At 55.2% G+C, this 19,352-nt stretch overlaps 1 protein-coding gene and 1 non-coding gene across 3 annotated transcripts; both read right to left on the reverse strand.

The window, feature by feature from the left end:
- Positions 1–7,828: 7,828 nt before the first annotated feature.
- Positions 7,829–15,374, reverse strand: RPL3 (ribosomal protein L3). Of its 2 annotated transcripts, XM_086479820.1 has the most exons (10): positions 15,343–15,374; positions 14,039–14,231; positions 13,289–13,457; positions 12,250–12,385; positions 10,844–11,030; positions 10,265–10,425; positions 9,883–9,984; positions 9,296–9,391; positions 8,691–8,810; positions 7,829–7,939 (listed from the first exon to the last, which is right to left on the reverse strand). In XM_086479820.1, exons 1-10 carry the CDS (start codon positions 15,343–15,345, stop codon positions 7,895–7,897), a joined length of 1,212 nt encoding a protein of 403 aa, XP_086335946.1. In that variant the 5' UTR covers positions 15,346–15,374; the 3' UTR covers positions 7,829–7,894. The 2 variants fall into 2 exon arrangements, with proteins under 2 accessions (XP_086335946.1, XP_086335952.1); XM_086479826.1 differs by lacking the exons at positions 7,829–7,939; positions 8,691–8,810; positions 9,296–9,391; positions 15,343–15,374 and adding an exon at positions 14,704–14,987 and having other exon boundaries at positions 9,953–10,425.
- LOC147416339 (small nucleolar RNA U83B) lies at positions 10,634–10,724 on the reverse strand. The gene has a single exon (XR_015184255.1). It is a non-coding gene; the product is annotated as a small nucleolar RNA U83B (small nucleolar RNA).
- Positions 15,375–19,352: the final 3,978 nt, after the last annotated feature.

Below are 19,352 nucleotides of genomic sequence, written 5' to 3' on the forward strand. Positions count from 1 at the left end.
CAGGGCCAGGGGGTTGTAATCCCCCCCATTATCAGCGTTGCTGCTGATCCGTAAATTCCCGGCGAGGGAGGAAAAGCTGACTGTTGGCCAACACAGGAGGTCTCTGACCAACAGAGGCAGGAAATAGCTATGGTGAGCGAATAAATAAATTGTGCAACTGTAGTTCTGCCTTACATGGTCTTCGTGGGGAGTTTTCCTTTGTTTTTCAGGTTGGCTATTTATACCGTGGAGTGTGAAAATGATGTCAGCGAAGCCTCTGCTCTTCGCCGCAAAGAAAACTAACCCCGAGAATTTTTACAGGGCGAAGAGACCTCCTTTAGCAGCAAGACTCAGAGGCTGTTCGCAAGGCTGGCGGAGTTGGCAGGAAACCCCAGCTGCCATGCAATTCCCGAGAAGTGCCCTCCACTTCCACGCATCCAGCTCGGGGGGTCAGATGTCCCAAACCCATCTAGGATATGGCTCTGCCCCTATAAAAGTCCATCTTGCCTAAGATGGACTCATAACCCCCTCCCAGAAGATCTCAAATCCCTTCCCAGCCTCCCCTTTCTTACTGTCTTTCTTTTTCGCCCCCTTTTTCTCTATCCCGTTCTCCATCGCAGCCTTTAAGGGTTTCAGCTCCAGCCTGCTCAGCCTGGTGGTGTTGCCCCAGGTCTGCCCTGGGGGACAGGGCAAAAGGGGACGGGGTGTCCTTCTCCTTGTGGGGCTTCGTTGCTCCCCTGGGAAAGGCCAGGAGGTATTTTGGAGAGCCAAGCTCCTAGCTGGGCTGTCCCCATGCTCATATGAGGTGGGAAAGCACAGGTCCGCCCAGAAGAAGACGGTCTACCGAGTTCAAGCTGAGCCTGCTGGGCAGTGGATGGTGGGCAGCAATGGCCACGCTTTGGGAAAGGAGAGGAGGAATACACCCTTCCTTCCCACTGCGTTTGTCCCCTGCAATTAGGAGCGGCGACGACAAGCCCACACAAGCCGCTCGGCAGCCAGCGAAGCCTCAACCGTGTCGGCCCCGGTGCCCGCGGGCAGGGGCGGTCGGCGGCGGGGTGGGAAGGGAAAAGCCAACGGGAGTTCAAGGGTTGCCGGTGTACTTGAGACGAGAAAAACTCTTGCTGGTGACACATGCATCAGGTGTTTCCAGACGATAACAAAACCTGCCTGAGGTCATCGATATTTAATTAGCAATGGGCTTGGTTAAACATTATCCCGGGGGCAGGAGGGAGGGGAAAAGTGCTGAACTGAGGAGAGAGGTTTAACTCTTTGGAGAGAAAGGGAAGGAAGAGGGAAGACTGCCTACAAGGAGAAAGGGTCTCCATGGTTGAGCCCCATCGGACGCTGACATTCGGCTGTCTGGAGGGGAGGAAAAGCTTTGGGGTACACGCGTCTCTTGGGTCTCCAAGAGAAAGAGGCGCTTTGCCCCATGGAAATGAAATGAGCTGAAATTGGAAGCCCAGCACTCCTGCACCCCAGCAGCCCCGGGGCTGCTGGAGCCAAAACACTGGTGAGCGGCGGTGGCTTGTCTGGTTTCCCTGCCGAAGCCCTCCTGGCCACGGCCGTGCCGGCGGCTGGTGCACCACGGCGCTTTCTCTCGGATGGTTGAGTCACAGCCCTGCTACCTGCGCGGGTTCGCACCTGGGTCCCTGCCTCACCGCTGTCTCTCCCGTTTCCTCCGGCGGCTGAACCCCTGGCACCCATCCCATGCTCTCGCTCCAGGGAGACCTGGCTCAGCACCACGGGGCAAGGAGGAGGAGGAAGGAGTCACGGGGGGGGGCTTACCTATGGTTTCCCTTTGGGAGGAAGGCTCAGGTTGAAGAAGTGGTGCCAAAGGCTTGGAGTGGGGACAATGTGTGCGTTTTGGTCCTCCAAGCACAGCCTGACGCGGCAACGTGCCCCAGGAGGAGATGCTGTTAAGGCCTGGCCCACTCTGGGGTGCAAGAAGCAAAGCAGCATGCGATGGAGTGAGGAAAGACTTGTGGCCAAGAGAAAGGAACAGCCTTGGGGCTGCAGCTTTTGTATCCTCATGCTCCCTCCCCAGCCCTGGCCGGTGCCGGGTGGGAGCTGTGCGTGCACAGAAAAGGAGGGGGCCAGGTTGCACGCAAGGAGCCACAATGAATGGAGCTGGAGCGTCTTGGTGTCTGCAGGTGCTGCTTATGGTTGCAAGGGGGAATCTGCAGACCCTGTGGTTGCAAGGGGGAAGCTGCAGACCCTGAAACAGGGAGACAGCACCCGACTGCATGAGGCAAAGGGCTGCTGCAGTGCCTCGACATGGAGCAGGGCATGACCCAGGTGAAATAGAGCCAAAACCCCGGTAGCACCCACCGTGCTCTGTCTTTCCCCAGCCCCTCACCATCCTCCTGATGCTCTCTGCTACCTTCCCCCTTCCAAAATCCTCTCTTGGCTGCCCCAAACCTGACACCCATAATTATGCCCTAGATCACAGGGGACCTGCTGAAAGAGCGAGCCTGAGCCAGGCCGGGAGGGGAACATGAAAAGCAGCTGCAGCTCCTGCCTGCAGCTGGTCCCCCACCACACCAGCAGCCCCCCAGCACTAGGGACACCTGGGGAAGGTGCTTGCTGGCAGAATGGGACTGTGCTTGGGAGATGGACAGGACAGCACAGCACAGCTCGGCTTAGGATGTGGCCAGCCGCAGCTCCTGCCAACCAGCTGGTATCCCTGGGGTCTGCTCCTGTCCCCCACGGAAGCCCCTCCTGCTCACGGTGGCTGGGTGCTGGGGGAATGCTCCCGCTCCACTCCAAGCAGAGCCTGGGGGACAGCCAGCCTTTGCTGGTGCTCGGTGTCACCTCCACAGGGCTGCTGCATGCTGTCCCTCCTGCAGCCCTGGCAGTGGTGGCAGCGGTCTCCCACGGGTGAACCCCTCAGGAAGGATCCCTGGAGCAAAATGGCCTTTGGGGAAAGGGTCTGTGCAGACCTCCAACGCGGCAGCACGGGAAGGGCCCACGGCTGGGATGGGGTCAGCAGCAGCAGGTGCCCATGGCGAGGGTGTCACCCCCTGTGCATCACCGGTGACACAGACAATCCACCCAGCACAGCCATGCCGCACTCCTAGGACCTCACCCTCCCATCATCCCTGCTCGTCACCAGGGCCAGGCACCAAGGAAGAGGAGAGAGGTATGGGACAGAGAAATAAACTGCTGCCAGGCACCTTCTTATTATCCCCTCACCAGCAGCAGGCGTACTCCTGCTTTCTCACCCCCGGCTGCCGTGACATCTGTGAGCACAGCCTGCACGCCCTGCACAGGAGCTGTCAGATGTGGCATGGGTCTTCATCGAGGTCCCTTGGAAGTGGGAGAGGGGATGAAGCCAACGCAGGGAAGGTGCCACAGTCTCAATCCCCCTGCACGCCTCATCCATGAGCTTTGCAAATGGAAGGGGGTGGGGAAAATGAAGAAATGCCCCATTTCAGGGCAGAAGGAAAAGCAGCAGCAACCCTCCAAGTCTTCAAGCGAAGGAAGAGGCTGCAGCCCCAGGCAGGGCGGAGCGGGGTGGCAGATGTAGGGATTTCATCTGCGAGGAGCAAGGAAATGTCCCGGAGCTGTTTGATCTTATTGTATGGAGGGAAGCGGGAGTGGGCGTCCAGCCTTGCTGGAACCAAACAAAGATTATAAATACCTCCCGCCACCAACAGCTCCTCGCTGACCTGGCCCACCGGGGCCCTGGTTGCTGGCTGATTCCCAAGGGGAAAAATGAACTTTGGTTTCCATCCAGCGCTTGAACAGTGGTGCATAGGAGCAGAGCACGTGGCAGACGGCTCCGGCCATAAAGCTGGGGAGGGATTTGCCTCTGTGGGAGGATGAGCGCTGGGGAGCCTTTCCCACCAGCCATACACACAGCCACGCAGAGTGGGAATGGCCCTTGTGGGCTTCATTCAGTCTCTACTGCCGCTGGTGTCAATAAAGAAGTTAAAAAATATATATTTAAGAAGACCCGACGCAGCGGCTGGATGTGAAGCAATGCCTGAGCCCGGTGACAGCCTCTGAGAGGTGTCCCTGTGTCCCATAGGGCACCACCCTGGATCCAGGTGTTTGCCTTTTCCCGCTTCATTCCTTGAGTTTGAATTCAGTGCCGTGTGGGCTGCCCAGCATTGCGATGCTTTGGGGCTGGTGAGGGACCGAGATCCAGCACTGCCTTTCCAGGGGCACCTGGGGGCCCCGGGGATCCCAGCACAGCAGCTGTCTCCTCCTGGGAGGGAGGGCAGCCCCATGCCGCATTTTGGGGAAGTTGGGAGGCAGTAGGAGATAAATTTAGTCTTCCCCATTGTGCTCGGTGGCCGCCGCAGAAACACATGATTCCCCAGCGCCGCGCTGGGGGAGGATGAAAAGACTTCTCAAAACTCACGTGGGCTCCCACAAGCCCCGTGCCTGGCTGGGGAGCAGCACTGCGCCAGGGCCGCTGCCACCCAACGGCAGGGAGGCCATGGTGGCCATGGGGATGGGGCAGCTTTAGCTTTGCCTTGTCAAGGGGAGCTCAGGGTGCCCAGGGGGCTGCAGTCCTGGAGCAGGGCTGCCCACCCCCCCTTCACCCCATGCAGGGAGGGCCTGACCTCTGTGGGGACCCATCTTCCTGCCGCATCCATCCCTGCCGGGTCCCCCAGGCACTTCTAAGGGTTGATGAGGAGCCAGAGAGTTGTCAGGTACGAAAGCAGTCCTCGGGCCGGGGAGGCCGCAAATCAAACACACGCCGCGCCCGGAAAAGCCCAGCGGAGCTGCTCCGGCAGAAAAGCCGCCGCGCAGCACGTGAACCCGGCCGCGGCTCCCCCGGGGCACCTTCGTCAGCCCCTCTCCCCAGTCAAGCGTACTTGAAGCTCCCTGCCTGTCACTGGGATCAAAGGCAGGGGCCGGGGCGGGAGGCAGGGGTGTCAGCTGGGCCACTTGTGAAGCTGATTGCGGGAGCCAAGACCTCCAACTTGAACCCGCTTTTTTCCCCCCCCCTGACCCCCGGGGCGCCCTCACACGCTTCTAACGTCTCCGCTCCAGCGTTGCAGCTGCAGCTCGTTTCATCTCTGGTGATGGAAAAAGGCAGCGCAGGAGCCAGATGCGCCCCGGGAAGGCTGGAAAAGCATCCCCCCACCCCCAGGAGCGCTGGGTCCCAGCCCCTGTGCCGCTGGCAGCTGTGGAGCACCGGCTGCCGGGGGTGAAATCCAGCCCCGCTTCCCAGCCGTGGCCCTCCCGGCACCAGCTGGGACGGGGAGCGTTCCCACGCTGCCCTGCGCTATTTTGGTGGGGTCAGGGCTGTGCCTGTCCTCCTGCGGCTCTCGGGTTGGTCCGAGCACCACTGGGGCGCGGGATCTTTTCTGAGCAGACAGGGATGTCGTTGGCCATTTTGGAGCAGGGAAGATGCACTCAAGCAGCATCACTACGGCACTTGGAGAGCTGTGGAGGGTGAGACAACTATGCCAAAAAGAAAAATCTCAATGTTAAGCCACCTTTTTTTAAGAGAAGCATAAGCCACCCTAAAACCAGTTTCTGGGCTCTCAGGAGGTGCTGGACTGATGCATGACCAGCACTAGTTGCTGCCTACTGCACTGGGGACTGTCCCCAAAACAGGGGACAGATGGTCTGCAGGAGCAGGGAAGCTGGGGGGATGAGGGCGGAATTCCCAAACCTGGATCCCAGGTTCCCTGGATCCCCAGCAAAGTGCCCAGGCGGCATTGCAGGGCTTCAGGAAGCCCTCGGAGGTGCCGAGAGGGAGCGCATAGCCTGGGTGACCTGGCCTCAGCTAAGCAGGGTTTTTCTCCAGGCCAGCGCCACCAGCAAGCTCTTGGGGACAAGTGTCCCACACACCATCTACAGAGTGAGGAGCGCCACCTCCTGACCTTGGGTGTCTTCATGTCCCCAGGACGGAAAAGAATGAAAACCCACTTTTGTGGGGTTTTTCCCCCGTGTCCGGTGTTTCATCAGGCAGCAACCATTGCTTCAAGAATAAACAAACCCAAGTCTGCCACTGGGTCCCAAGCCGAAAGCAACTCCTCCTGCTAGGCATGCACCAAGCATCTTCAACGAGGACAGCGTTTCTTCAGGACCGCTTCCTTCTACTTAGGTGCTAATTTGACTAAAAAAAAATCCCTCTGCTACCATTGCCACTCCGAAATGCATTCATCAGCTCCCCAGCCTCCAATGGGGCTCCCGCCACAAGATGCGATTTGCTCAAATGATGCGCTTTTACAGATTTTCATCAAGGCAGTGCATAGCTTGTCATGGATGCTCATCCCCAACCCATCCCAGGTTATCCTGATAATCCCAGTTCCCTTGAACGCATCTGGCTGGTTTGATCAAAGCGGCAGTGGCAGGCAGGACTGGCTTAGAGCCACACGCTCGCTAGCCAGCTAGCACATCGTGCTTTAAAACGGCCAGCTCGCCGCCAAGTGAAAAGACCACCTAAGGCTTACTAACAGGGCAGGAAAAACCTCGCTCTTCAGAGCTGCTCATAGAACTGCAGCCTCAAGACAGAGGTTGGAAATCCCACTTTCCTGCATCAAGGGAATACTAATTTAAGGTTCTTCTCTACCTACCTGCTGATCTGAGACTTGTGGGGACAGCAAAAATAAAAATTAGTGGGCGAGACCTCTCGTGTTACACTTGGCTGAAATCAGCCAGCAGGTTCATGTGTTAAATGAGGCTGACAGGGAGCCAGCCAGCTTGTGCAGTCATCAAGTCTGGTTTCTAGGGAAACAAGGTAAATGTTTTTCCTCCTCCTTGCCACCTTTTAACTCTTACAAGGTTCTTACACATCACCACAGGAAACACTCTCTACACCCAGTTTTTGCCATTTTGGCGAGGGCAGATCGCATCGAATCAGGTCAGTCTCCGAGCAGCGCTGCACTTCGGTGTGTCGATCTGGAGAGTTCCTGCTTCCATCACCGCCACGTCTCCAATTATGGTCAGCGAAGGCTACGCCAGCGCAGTTATCTAAATTTACACCAGCCTCCAGCCAGGCTATGGCCCGAAGCACGAGTGATCTCACTATCGCGGCTGGAGGCAGACAAGCGCTCCGGGCCACCGCTGCCTTTCTTGGTATAACGCCTCAGCTCCCAGCACCGGTGCTCCACACTGGGCACACAGGGAGGTTGTTCCCTGCCCTCGCCATCGGGCTGAGCTGGGAACACCGGCCAAACTGTGTCCCCGGGAGCCAAGCGATTATTTTGAGCCATGCAGTAAGGGAACACCAGCAGCACTCACAGCTCTGCCCCCTCCTCAGAGGGTGGAACCCAAGAGTCCCCCCCACTCCTCCTCTCCCAGGCAGGCCCCTTCCCTGTCACCAGGCAGAGCTGGATGGATTCAGGAATACAGAGCTGCTGCAAGGTAGCAATGTGTCACGTCACCTGCTGCCTTCTGCTGCTCTCAAGGACCGCAACAAACTGTGTTTGCAAACACCACACAGGTTACATCCCCTCTGCCACATGGAAACGGCAAGGTTTCCATGGCAACAGCCAGCATCAGCCACCCACCTAAAATTTAGTGGCATTTCAGCTGTCTGAACTAGTTTCCTTAGTTTCAAAACCTGTTTGATTCAAAGGAGCTCTCCAGCCACCCGGCAGAGAATTAATCTGTGGAATAACAGCTCAGTAACTGCAAACACGTTTAGGGCTCCTGCCACTCTACTATCTCACACAACCAACCAGAGGAGCCATGCTCTGCCTCAAAATCTCTGCTCTCCAAAAACAGCAACGCCAGCTTCTTTCTCATTACAGGAACCCTGCTATGAGCTGGATGCTGATGAACTTGAGCTTTACTTGCTTCTTCGGTTTGGCCAGTCCCACACGTAGGGCCTGCAGCAAGAGTACCAGACTTGACATAGCTACGTATAAACCAAGAGGCAAAGTTAATTTCTTTAAAATATTTATTTTTTTGGTCTGAGAGCACACAGGCCACAAGACTGTTCCACACATTAAGCCGTCTCCTCTTTTGCAATACGATCTTTCTTGAGTGGTCCCTGAAAAACAAAAAACAAAACAAAACTACATAAACAGCAGTTTACCACATTGCATCCCGGTTACAATGCTGTAACTTCTCCTCTTGCTGTAAAGAGATTAAGGCCAAAAAGAAAAAAAAAAAAAGAGCCCTCAAACGTTGCAGCCTGCTGGAAATCCCAAGCCTCTTCCCCACAGCTACAGGTTGTGGTGGAAAACTGAACTTGGCACAGCCACGCCGTGCCGAAGTGATGACTTCACACGCAACGGAGAAGAAACGCTGGTGCCACCTGGTGGGGAAGCCCCTGAGCAGCAGAACCACGCTCTGACCCGGCAAGGGCCTCGTCCAGGACTCCCCACTTGCTTTGCCCAGCAAGTGACATACCGAGAATGCCACCCACAGCAGGCTGCGAGAGCGCCACCGTCCGGCGCTGCTCTCAGAAGAAATGCAGCACAAAGCCACTCCCCACTGGTGTCAGATACTGCTCTGTGCTTCTCCCTGTGCTTCTCCTGCACCTCATCACCAAACAAGTTCTGCCCAAACATGGCAAGGCCCCTGAGGCACGAAGCACTGTCACAAGGGAAGCGAGACCCCAGCCCCTGCCTTGGTGGTTATCACCAAGGCGGCAGGATGAACGCTCTTGACTGAACCTACACGCTTTGACAGAAATTTCGGCCCTGTGGTAGCCCTAAGGTCAAGCTACCAACTGCCATTAACTGCAAAACAATAGAGAGATGCAACGCAAAGCTGCCACCTTCAGAAAGTGTCCTTACCATGAAAGCTTTCTTCTCCTCAGCTGTCTGGAAGCGGCCATGACCAAATTTGGAGGTTGTGTCAATGAACTTCAAGTCAATCTTCTCCAGGGCCCGGCGCTTGGTCTGCACAAGCAGGGACTACAAGAGAGATGCCAGGTGAGCGCGCAGCAGCACCCTTTCAGCCTGCCCGTGTGCTGGCTACTTGTTAGCCGTGGAGGTGATAACACCTCCTAAGTCACTCTGACCTCACACTTGAGCTGCTACTGTGTGCAAAGAGCGCTTGCCAACGAGCCAAGCCTGCACCTTTGGCCTTCGAGGCTCAAGGCTGGCCAGCTCACACCAGCAGGCGAGCCCAAGTCTGCCTGCTGGTGCCCTTACAGTCCAGGAGAATCCTCAAGCCAAAAGCGTGCCCTTCACTACAAAACAGCCCTGGGCTGAATTAACTGGGGAAAGCCCCTCGTGCTACTCCTGGGGTCACCGGTACGAGGTGGGTTTGTGTGCGTGGGGCTTTTCTTTCTAGCTGGCTACACGAGTCCCCACAGCATCAAGAAACTCCTCTGCCAGAGGCACCGCAGCTCCCTTCAGCTGTTCCAGCCCATTTGACAGCAGGTTGCACTACTCACCTTGCGCAGGGTTAGGACCCTCTTCTTGGTCCCAACAACGCAGCCTTTCAGCATGATGAAGTCATTGGTGACCTCACCGTAGTGGACAAAGCCTCCCTGAGCAAGGAGAGAACAGTCAGTGCAGGACCAGGGATGACATCCGCCTGCAGGTCAACGTTCTCACACCACTTCTGGGTCTCAGCCATTCCCGCGTTCACCGAAATCCCATTTCCAGCATTACCTTTCACTGGTCAGCTTTCCTGACACAGCAATTTACTTGCTGCTGTAAGGCTTTGGCTAAGAACAGCAGCAGCAAGAGGAGGTCGATGAAACAGCAAAAGCTGCTCTCCCTGCTAGGTTATTCCGTATCTACAAGTACCATTCCTAGGTCTGTAACATGTCTCCATACTACTGCCACATACCAAACGCAATTAGCAAGTTGCACAAGTCAATACTGAGAAAGACGAAGCAACACCACCCCCCACAGCAGCCCAGGTTTCTCTCAAGAGCTCTTCATTCAATCATTTTGCAGCTTTACACCAGGCCCGTTTGCCTCTTGTGATTGCAGCTCACAAGCAGACTCTCTCCACAGAGCTGGAACTACTCACCAGAGGGTTAATGCTCTTGTCAGACAAGTCATAATCAGTGGACGCATTGTTTTTGATCAGCTTTCCATCCTTGATTTGGTAACCCTGGCCAATCTTGTAGATCTAAAAACATGAAGAATTTCTACTTAGCAAAAAAGGCAGGAGAAAGGGCCAAAATGCAAAGAATCCTACATAGGGTTGGGAAAAAAAGGTCTGTTGCACTTGAAAACACGTGGCCAGAATTTTGTGGCTATCCACCACAACAGACTATGGTTACTGCCCCCAAGACAACATTCAAACAGAGTGAAACGTCCAAAGCAAAACCCTCCACCCTATTCACTGCCAGGCAGCAAGCGACCATAGCCGGCTCTCGTTTTTTCCCCAGCAGTTCGGAGACACAAACCTTCTTATTGATTTCAGTCCGGTGGTGATAGCCCTTCTGACCAGCCCGGGCCACCGAGAAAGCCACGCGAGCAGGGTGCCACGCGCCAATGCAGGCCACTTTGCGCAGACCCCTGTGAGTCTTGCGGGGCAGCTTTTTGGTGTGCCAGCGGCTGGTGACACCTGAAAGAAACCATAGCAGCGTTGCCAACTATTGCCAAGCTGAGATGTCACCAAACCCTTCCACTAGAGTTTTAAGTCACCTTTCAGGCTGCTGTCCCCAAGCAACAAAAGGGAAGCCCAGACCCAGTGCCCCAGGAACGAACCACATCTCCTGGTGCAGCACCCTGCCCCTGAACCACCCACAGCCCCTCTCCAGCTGTCCCTGGGTGGTGTTCTCAGAAGGAAGGCAGCATGGAACGACTCCTCATGGATGTCAGGCGCTGTGCCCAGCGCTCATTCCATGGTCTCATCATTGAACCGTGACAGCAGTACGGATTTACCTCCTCAGCTCTTCGCCGACACCCTTGTGAAAACTCAAGGCTGGGATTTCATTAAAAACTGTGTCTGATCACAAAGAGGAGAACTCCCACGCATTTACCTTTGTATCCCTTGCCCTTGGTGACTCCAATGACATCTATCATCTCATCCTGGCCAAAGACAGTCGACACAGGCACCTGCTGTTCCAGCTTCTCCCGAGCCCAATCCACTTTCTCAGCAACAGTGCCGCCATTCACCTGGATCTCCATCAGGTGAGACTTCTTCTGTCTCAGCGGAAGCAAACGCATCTAGAAAACAGGAAGGATGAAATTTAGCTCCTGATCTTTCAAGACAGACCTTCTATCAAGTAGCCCAGTGTCCTAATCCTGGCCTAATCTGTTTTTCTAACTAAACATATCCTTTTCCAAAATATACAACTTCAGCATACTGAGGTAAAAGGCCCCACATAAGGGGGAAAGGCTGCATTGTGGCTTAAGTGACCAGTCACAGTACCTGGAAGTTACACGCCACACGCAGAAACACACATTCTCTAACCCCATGGACACCAGCCAAACTCCAGCCAGGAAGGACAGGAGATAACGAGGGGCCATGGCTTCAAACTGAAAGGGTAGATGTAGGTTGGACATAAGAAACTTCTTACAGTGAGGGTGGTGAGACACTGGCACAGGCTGCCCAGAGAAGCTGTGGCTGCCCCCTACATGGAAGTGTCCAACGCCAACCTGGTCTAGGGGAAGGTGTCCCTGCCCACAGCAGGGGAAGTTGGGACTGGGTGACCTTTAAGGTCCCTCCCAACCCAAACCATCCCATTATTCTTTGATAAAGCCTGCCACGCTGAAAGACACTTTGGGTAGGGTCACGTGTGCAGTTACTTCTACTCTATCTAGCACAGAGGGACCGACAGGAGTATCAACAGCAGCTGCAATACTACCTTTGCTGTCTAGTAAGGAAAATTAATTCTAGAAAAATTAGCAACGCTGTAACTAGGCATCTTATTGCACTTACAGCCAGTTCACGGATTTAATTGCCATCTCCCAAGAAAGTCTGGCAGAGCAGGCTAATGAGACAGCACCACACCACTCAGCAGTGCACCTCCTCCAGCTGAGTAACAGAAGCCACCGAAGGCCTCTGCTGTTTGCAGTCCCTACAGAACGCAGCCTGACATGATGCTGACCTCACACCCCCCAAAGCATTCAGCCTATTTTTATTTGGTGCTGGAATTAAGAGAGCTCGGGTCTACACGGTATCAGCAAAGGACTGAGTCCAAGAAGTTCCTACTACAGTTCAGTCTCTTCTGGACACTGCTTCAGCAGCTGCCCTCAAGGTTCCTCAAGCGTCCTGTGAGCATACGCTTTGTATAGAACGCAGAGGGCCAGCACCTGTGCTGTGCTTTAACAGTCAGCACCAGGCTGCAGGGGAGGGCAAAAGCCTCCCTACAGAGATGGATCAAGTTTTAGGCTTGCTCTCGTAGCTGTTTCCAGCGTACATCCGAGTCCTGCAGACACTTACCTGAGTGTGAGCCATGACTCTAATAACCTGGCAGTATTTCTTCATGCTATTGAAATCTTTCTCCAACTGCTTTTTGCCCTCCTCATCTTGCCATTTCTTGCAGTATTTGGTGAAGGCCTTCTTCTTGGACTTGTGCCTTCAGGAGCAGAGCAGAGACAAGGTTTGGCTAAGCCCTTCATCAATCCCCCAGGGAAGCGGGGACGAGCGGAAGGAGCTGCCACCTCAGCTCGTTTCGGCTCATTGCCAGCTTCTAAGGACTCTTTTCCACTGGCAAGCGGAGCCTGGAGCTCATCAGACAGTGGCAAAGTTGCCAGAGCTGAGCGGAGCTGCCATGAATTCCAAAGCACATTAACATTCACAGTACAGAAGTCAAAAGACTGTAGAGAGATGTCAAACAGTAACAGAAAAAAAAATAGATCTTTAAAGCAATGGTCAGGTGACTGCTATCTGCTTCAGAATACCCCAATTCCCCCCTCTTGTAAGCCCAAACTATGCCCGACAGTAAGGTCGTTACTGTAACACCCTTGAGATCGTTATTGCTCTACTCTGACATCTTTTCAGCCCGCAAAGCTCATAAGCAGGCTGGGAGCTCCAGACAGGCTGGAGTCGCACTGGGGTGAACGTGCACACTTTGAATCACAACAGCAGCGCCGGGAAGAGCCGTCAGAAGTGACACCTGCCTTCCCCTCTCCTGAGAAAACAGGGCTACAGTCAGGACTCGACACTCAACAACAAGCGCCAGAGGCGATTTCCTTATGTCCGCCCGTCGAAGTTATCATCACGTGTAGCCTGTTCAGATCTCAGGCAAACCCCAGCGCCGCCACCCCCACGCCAAGAAGGGCTCTAACTAACATCACGCTGTCACCCTCCCCGAGCCACTCCCACAGCCTACCCCATTATTAGGCCAGTTCATCGAGGCCAAACCCCAATTGCCGAAAAGCCTCTTCAAAAAGCTGTACTAGCATACCCTGTGACCCAGCACAAAAATCTAACCACGGCATGAGATTAAGGCAACAAGCAAAAAGCCCTGCTCTCTCACCAGTTCTTGTAGAAGCGACGCTTGCACTCATCGCTGATGTGCTCAGCAAAGATGGTCTTGAAGCTACGGAGACCGCGAGGAGTCTGCACGTACCCCACGATGCCCACAATGACCATGGGAGGAGTCTCTATGATGGTGACCGCCTCCACCACCTCCTTCTTGTTCACCTCTGGATGAAGACAGAAACACAGCACAACTATGAACACCAGCATCGGCTACTAAACACCATCTGCTCTTTCTCACTCACAAACTCTTCACGTGAAAGGTTAAACGACTCAAGTTCATTGCACAAAGGCAAAGAAAATGGACAGCGAAGTGACCAATGCCTTGCAAAAATCTGAGGCTTGCTCAGTAGGAAGCACAGCAAAGCCTGACAGGCAACACAGATGGTAGCGAGTAACAGAACCGCATTTGGGACTGGACAATCAGCAAAAAAATGCCACAGGCAACCTGCTTAGGTCCACCCACCAAGAAGAGGTCATGCCAAGTAGCCTGTCCCAGTACAGCTAAACCATCAGGTCACGGCGCATCTCCGAAACAGGACTGACCGTGCTAGACATGAAGTCTTGCTGCTGGGACATCACCCACATTGAAGTGGGAGGGGTTTGGGTGCTTTATACCCCACCCGCTCAAGGACTCTGAACAGGTTGCAGTCAAGCTAGGACTAAAATCCAGAGCTGCTAATAAACAGGCCCTCTTTCACCAAGAAAAGAAACAATCCCATCTATTAGGAGGAACATTAATACACACTGGATCCAGGTCTGTCGACTTCACGAACGATGTGGGTCATGCCAGCTTTGTACCCCAAAAAGGCAGTGAGATGGACAGGCTTGCTGGGGTCATCTTTGGGAAAGCTCTTCACCTTGCCCCTGTGCCTGCTGCTGCGCTTGCGGGGCAGGAAGCCCAGAGACCCATGCCTCGGAGCCGAGAACTTGCGGTGAGACTAGAGAGAGAAAACAAACATTTAGTGCTTGCTAGAGAGGTTCACTTAGGCCCACTCAAGGGCCAAGGCTGATCCTCTTCTTGCCTCAAAACACGAGTATTAAGCACATAAAAGACTTTTCCCATGCTAGAAATTCTCCTCAGTATCAGCTCTCTGGCTTCTGCATTCCATTATGGTGTTACATGAACATGATCCTCATGCCCCAGCTGTGTCCTTCCCAGATTTCCTCAACATCCTCTCCCTTTCAAGCTTATTTTAAGACCTGACCAAGCCCCACTCCAGTTGGGAAAGCACACTGGCTGTAGCTCAGCCACAGCAAGCCACGAGAATTTCAATGCACCCCAGAAGCCCCAAAAACAGAGCAGCACAGGTAACTTTTATGTTTCAACGAATTAGTAACACTATGAAAATACGCATTATAATAAGAACTTCAGTTTGATAAGCTGCAGTAAACCAGTATTTCAACATCCACCTTTGAGTCTGTCACTTTGGGTGGAAGTGCGGGTTTTTTTCCTAGGTTCTCCTCAACTGCCAGCCCCGCAAGTCTTCCTCTGCGACCTGAGGGCCAAGCGCGGCTGGGTTCCACCTGGACAACCCTCAAGCCCAGCCAAGAATTACCCATCCAAATTTAAGGAGAATATTATACAGCTAACCATAGACCGAACAGCCAATAGCTAAACCTTCGCGCACCAGCGATGCGACCGAACACGACGTTTGATCCCACGCGTGGAAGGCGCCGAACTGCGTTACGGGCCTGGCCGCCCCCCGCCGCGGCCGCCCGGGAAGCCCCGCTCCGGCCCTCAAACGACCCGGCCAAGCCGGCACCACCGCCCCGAGGAGAACTCTCTCCCCGCCCCTAAAAAGGGACAGCGCCCTCCCGGCAGCCCCACAGCCGCCCGCCGCCCAGACCTCCCCCCGCCAGCAGGCCCGGCCGCCGCCCCCAAGTCAAAGCCCCTCCCGCCGGCAGAGGGACCCGAAATGAGCCCCGCGTCGGCTCCCGCAGGGCCCCCGCGCAGGGCGAGCGGGGCCGGGCAGCGCCCAGGGGCGGGATGGCGCCGATACCCGAGCGATGGCGCCGCCGGGCCCGGGTGGCAGCGCCACCAGCACCCACCATATTGTCCCCGCGCCGGGCCGGAAGGGACGAAAACCCTTGCGCGCGCGGCTTTTATAGACGCCCCGCCCCTGGTGACGCATTGCGCAGGTGCGTGCCGCGCGCAGATCTCGCGAGAGGTCGGCGGGGCGGGGCGAGTCGCCGGCGCTGGCAGGTCGTGACAGGTGATGTCGTGTTGTCGTTTAAAAAAGCAAAAGGAACGGGAGGAACGCGATAAAATACACGCGACTCCTTACGTAGACGTGTAGCTGCGGTTCTTCATCACCGTACACAAAACCATGACGTGCCCGTGTCGTCGTTCGGACGTATCTAACGTCAGAAAGCGTGTCCCGCCGCAGTCTTCCTCCCTGAACAGGCTGGATGTTTCCTTTCTGTGCAGATCCGGCGCCTGTTCCAAGCTGGGGGTGCGGGCCTGCCTCCCGGAGCGCCCCAGCGCCGCCTTTCCCTGCCCTCAGGAAACAGCTCCGGGGGCCGTCGGAAGCTGTGACGACCCCCGAGCGAAAGGGTGTGTGAGAAGTCCTCGTCACAGAAGGCGTTAGGCAATGGGAAGAAATGCAGTAACAGGAAAGAAAGAAAAAAATCAATAAGATAAAATCGGTTTCACTGCTAACGTCGCCACCCATCACTTTTGCGTGTATCTCAAAACAGAAAAAGACATCAAATAACTTCTCTCATACAGGGACGCGTCGTGGGGCCGACCGTGTGTTCTCCAGGGGTTGCATCCCGCTGCGTGTTCCCACAGCGCTTGGCACAGCGTGGCGCCAAACTCAGCCGGGGTATAACGAGCCATAAACCCGGCGCGGATGCTGAAGTTACGCTGCAGAAGAGGAAGCGAAAACAAGACTTTCTGTGGAACCTGCCTGGAGCTGTGGTCGGTGGTGCTGTTATTCCTCTTGCTCCATTTGTCGCTGTCCTGGCACACGGTGAAGCGCCGCCAGGACCGGCCGTGTCTCTGGGAAATGTTGGGCGGCTCGACCCACGTCAGAAACTCGCCAATGCGGGAGCTGGCGATGGAGCGTCTCTTCAGGGTAGGGGTGAAGCAGAGCTGAGGTGAAACCTGAAGAAGGTGGGAGCTGGGGGATGGGAGATAAATTATTCACTCTCCCTCTATCAACGCTGAGAAATGAGATGGGACCTGGCTGAAGAAGCTCCCTCAGGCTTCCCTGGATTGGGAATTGCATGAGAACCCTTGCGGGATAACTGACGTGACGCACAGCTCCGGCTGAAACGCCCCCTGAAGCAGCTCTGGTCCTCAGCTGGAAATCCTGCATCTCCTGGCTGAGGAGGGGAAAGGAGGAGCACTCTAAAGGATCGGGGTGAACCCACGTCTAAGGGGCAGGAGAGGATAACGGGGCTGGGCAGAGCTTCCTGCTTTGCCCAGCCACCGGCCCAGTTGGGCTGGCTAAAGACCAGGTGAGGAGGTATCAAGAAAGCAATGCTGCAGGACGTGGTCCCTCCGAGGTCTGTCACAGGTTTGCGTAGGGACAGACGCCCTCCTGGCCTCACGAGTGGTGTACCTGATTTTTCACATCGCTGGAGACACAGGTTGTCCAGCTGGGAGTGCTGAGGGCTCCATCCAGCCCACGCTCCAGCAGCCGAAGGCCAGTCCCTTTGGAGGAACGACTCCTTGCCGCATGCTCAAAATGTTGCGTGTCATGTTGCCTCTGGGTCAGCCTGAGAGCCTCAGCTGAGGTAACACGGGCTGGACCCAGGCTTCCAACAACTGGCATGGCATCAGGCATCCAGGTGGCTGGTAAACCTCAGAGCCCACCCAGCTCAGCTGATGGCCACATCCTGCTGCCTACGGACCCTCTCTGGGGTGACGATGCAGGACATAAGCGAAGTGAGGAAGCTGAGAAAGCTGCCGGGTGGTTGAGAAGTTACTAGGTATATCCACAAGGTTATTTGTGGAAAATAACCGAAATTCTGAATGATAAGATCCACCCCTACCACATCCAGAGGCTGAATAAATGGGCAATAAGTAGATAATTTGGGCCTTAATCCACCACTGCCCATGGTATAAAAGGTAACGAAAACCTAAGGCCATGAAGATGATGGTACCCAGAGCTGGGTGGGCTGGAGCTTCCCACGCACAGGGCACCCAGAGTTTGCCCTCAGGATCTCCTGGGGCTTGCAGAGAAGGATCTCTCACCAGGGGGACATCAGTGCCGCTGGGGATGGCTCCCACCCTGCTTCCTCCCTCCCTGCCAGGGATGGCGCAGAAGCCATCCGGATCCCCGCCAGGGGGATGCTGACCTGTAGCACGCGATGTAAGTGCTGCACATTATGGTTGTATCAAGTTACTGCAAACGTTAATTAAACAGTTCAAGCAAACACCTGCCTATACAGCCAAATCCCACCGCCGGCTGCGCAGGCGTAGCACAGCTAAGCCGTTCAGGTCAGGGAGGCTGGTTACCCAGCTAAGGTGAAATAGTTTAAGGAGGGCATATCCAAGCGTTAAACGTGCTTAATCAACTCCCAGAGAACCTTCCACCTCCCCTCCCCAACTCCAGTCGCTTCAGGTTAAGTAAAACCCAAGGCTGGAGGCTTTGCTGAAGGGACTCTGCGTGCAGACCTGCGTGAAAAAGCCCGTACAGACCAAGAGGTGCTTTGTTGGAGGATGTTTCATTGCCTACCCTAACCTGGCAGACAGTGGGAAGGGAACCAGTATGAACTGGAGGGCTGAGGGCCCAGCTGTGCTGGCACTGCAGCTCATCTTCCCAAAACAGAGTTGCCCCATCTCTGGAAACGTTCAAGGTCAGGCTGGACGGGGCTCTGAGCAACCTGATCTAGTTGAAGATATCCCTGCTCACTGCAGGGGGTTGGACTAGGTGGCCTTTAAAGGTCCATCCCCTACCTCCAACCTGCCCCTCGGAAGGTGCCCCACAAAGGACGAGGGATGGCTGCTGACTTTTTAGGGTGCTGCTCCTCATGGGCGACCAAGGGTGAGTTTTAAATGCTCTTTTATCTCCCCCACACATTTGTTTCTAGCTCCTGCACTGAGCTCTTGACTCACGGAGCCGATTCATAAACTCTGCCAAGAAAATGGATTCAGACTCAGGCAGAATGAAATGGTGGTAGAGAGGGGTCAAGCACATTTCCCATCCCACTGCTCTGCCCTTTGCTCCCTTGCTGCTAACCTGACGCTCTCCAGCCGGTCAGTCTGCTTCGTCAGCCTCCGTGCCGATGGCTGGGAGCAGCACCATCACTCTGCCTGGGTCTGGAGCTGAAGAACCTGGCTTTGTTGCGTACCTGGGTTGTTTGTCCAGGTCCAAAACCTGTTCATCCAGAACACCGGAGCATTTTGGACACCTATTTAGCAAAACCAAAACACTCCCCTCTTCATTTATCTCCCTTCTTTCATTCATCTCCCCCAATTCATGGGGATTTAGTTTTCAATGAGGGGACTTTTGTATTTCTGGGCCCTTCGAAGATGTCCAGGCACTGTAAGACCTTACAGAGAGCTCATAGCGTTCCCACCTCATCCTTCGGCTGGCTGCTTCCAGCAACCCTGCTGCCTGGTTTAAGTTGAGTATCTCCATAATGAAGAGCTAGGGATGTCCCGCGTTATGCCCGCTGGAAACACGGTGCAGAGCATCTCTGCTCGCCTGAAGCTTCTGAGCAGTTGGGCTTCATTTGTGTTTCAGCTGAAGCAGACAAACAGACGCAAAGCGGTTTTGATTTCCGCTGCCGAGCTTAGGGGACCACGTTACAACCCCAGGGCTTGCTTCTAATTTCAGCCCTATTAATATAGATTATCGGGGACTCTGCAGAAGCCAGTGGGCTGCTGGTACGCAGCCACTCTGCGCAAAAGGCACAGGCCAAGGAGCTTGAGCCTCCCGTAAGGCTGGAGGGCTTCTCCCCAGGCATCCCTCCTGGCTGTGCCGGTGGCCGTGGTGGTGCTGCAGGTGCCGTGGAAGCCCACGCGACTCCCACGGCTGCAGCCTGAGGGATGCGAGGTCCGTATCCTGCCGTCTCTGTCTCTCGGAGTCAGGGGGTCTCCCCAAAAG

The sequence above is a fragment of the Leptosomus discolor genome, chromosome 1 (genome assembly GCF_034619465.1).
Source record: "Leptosomus discolor isolate bLepDis1 chromosome 1, bLepDis1.hap2, whole genome shotgun sequence".
In the NCBI taxonomy this organism is placed as follows: Eukaryota; Metazoa; Chordata; class Aves; order Leptosomiformes; family Leptosomidae; genus Leptosomus; species Leptosomus discolor.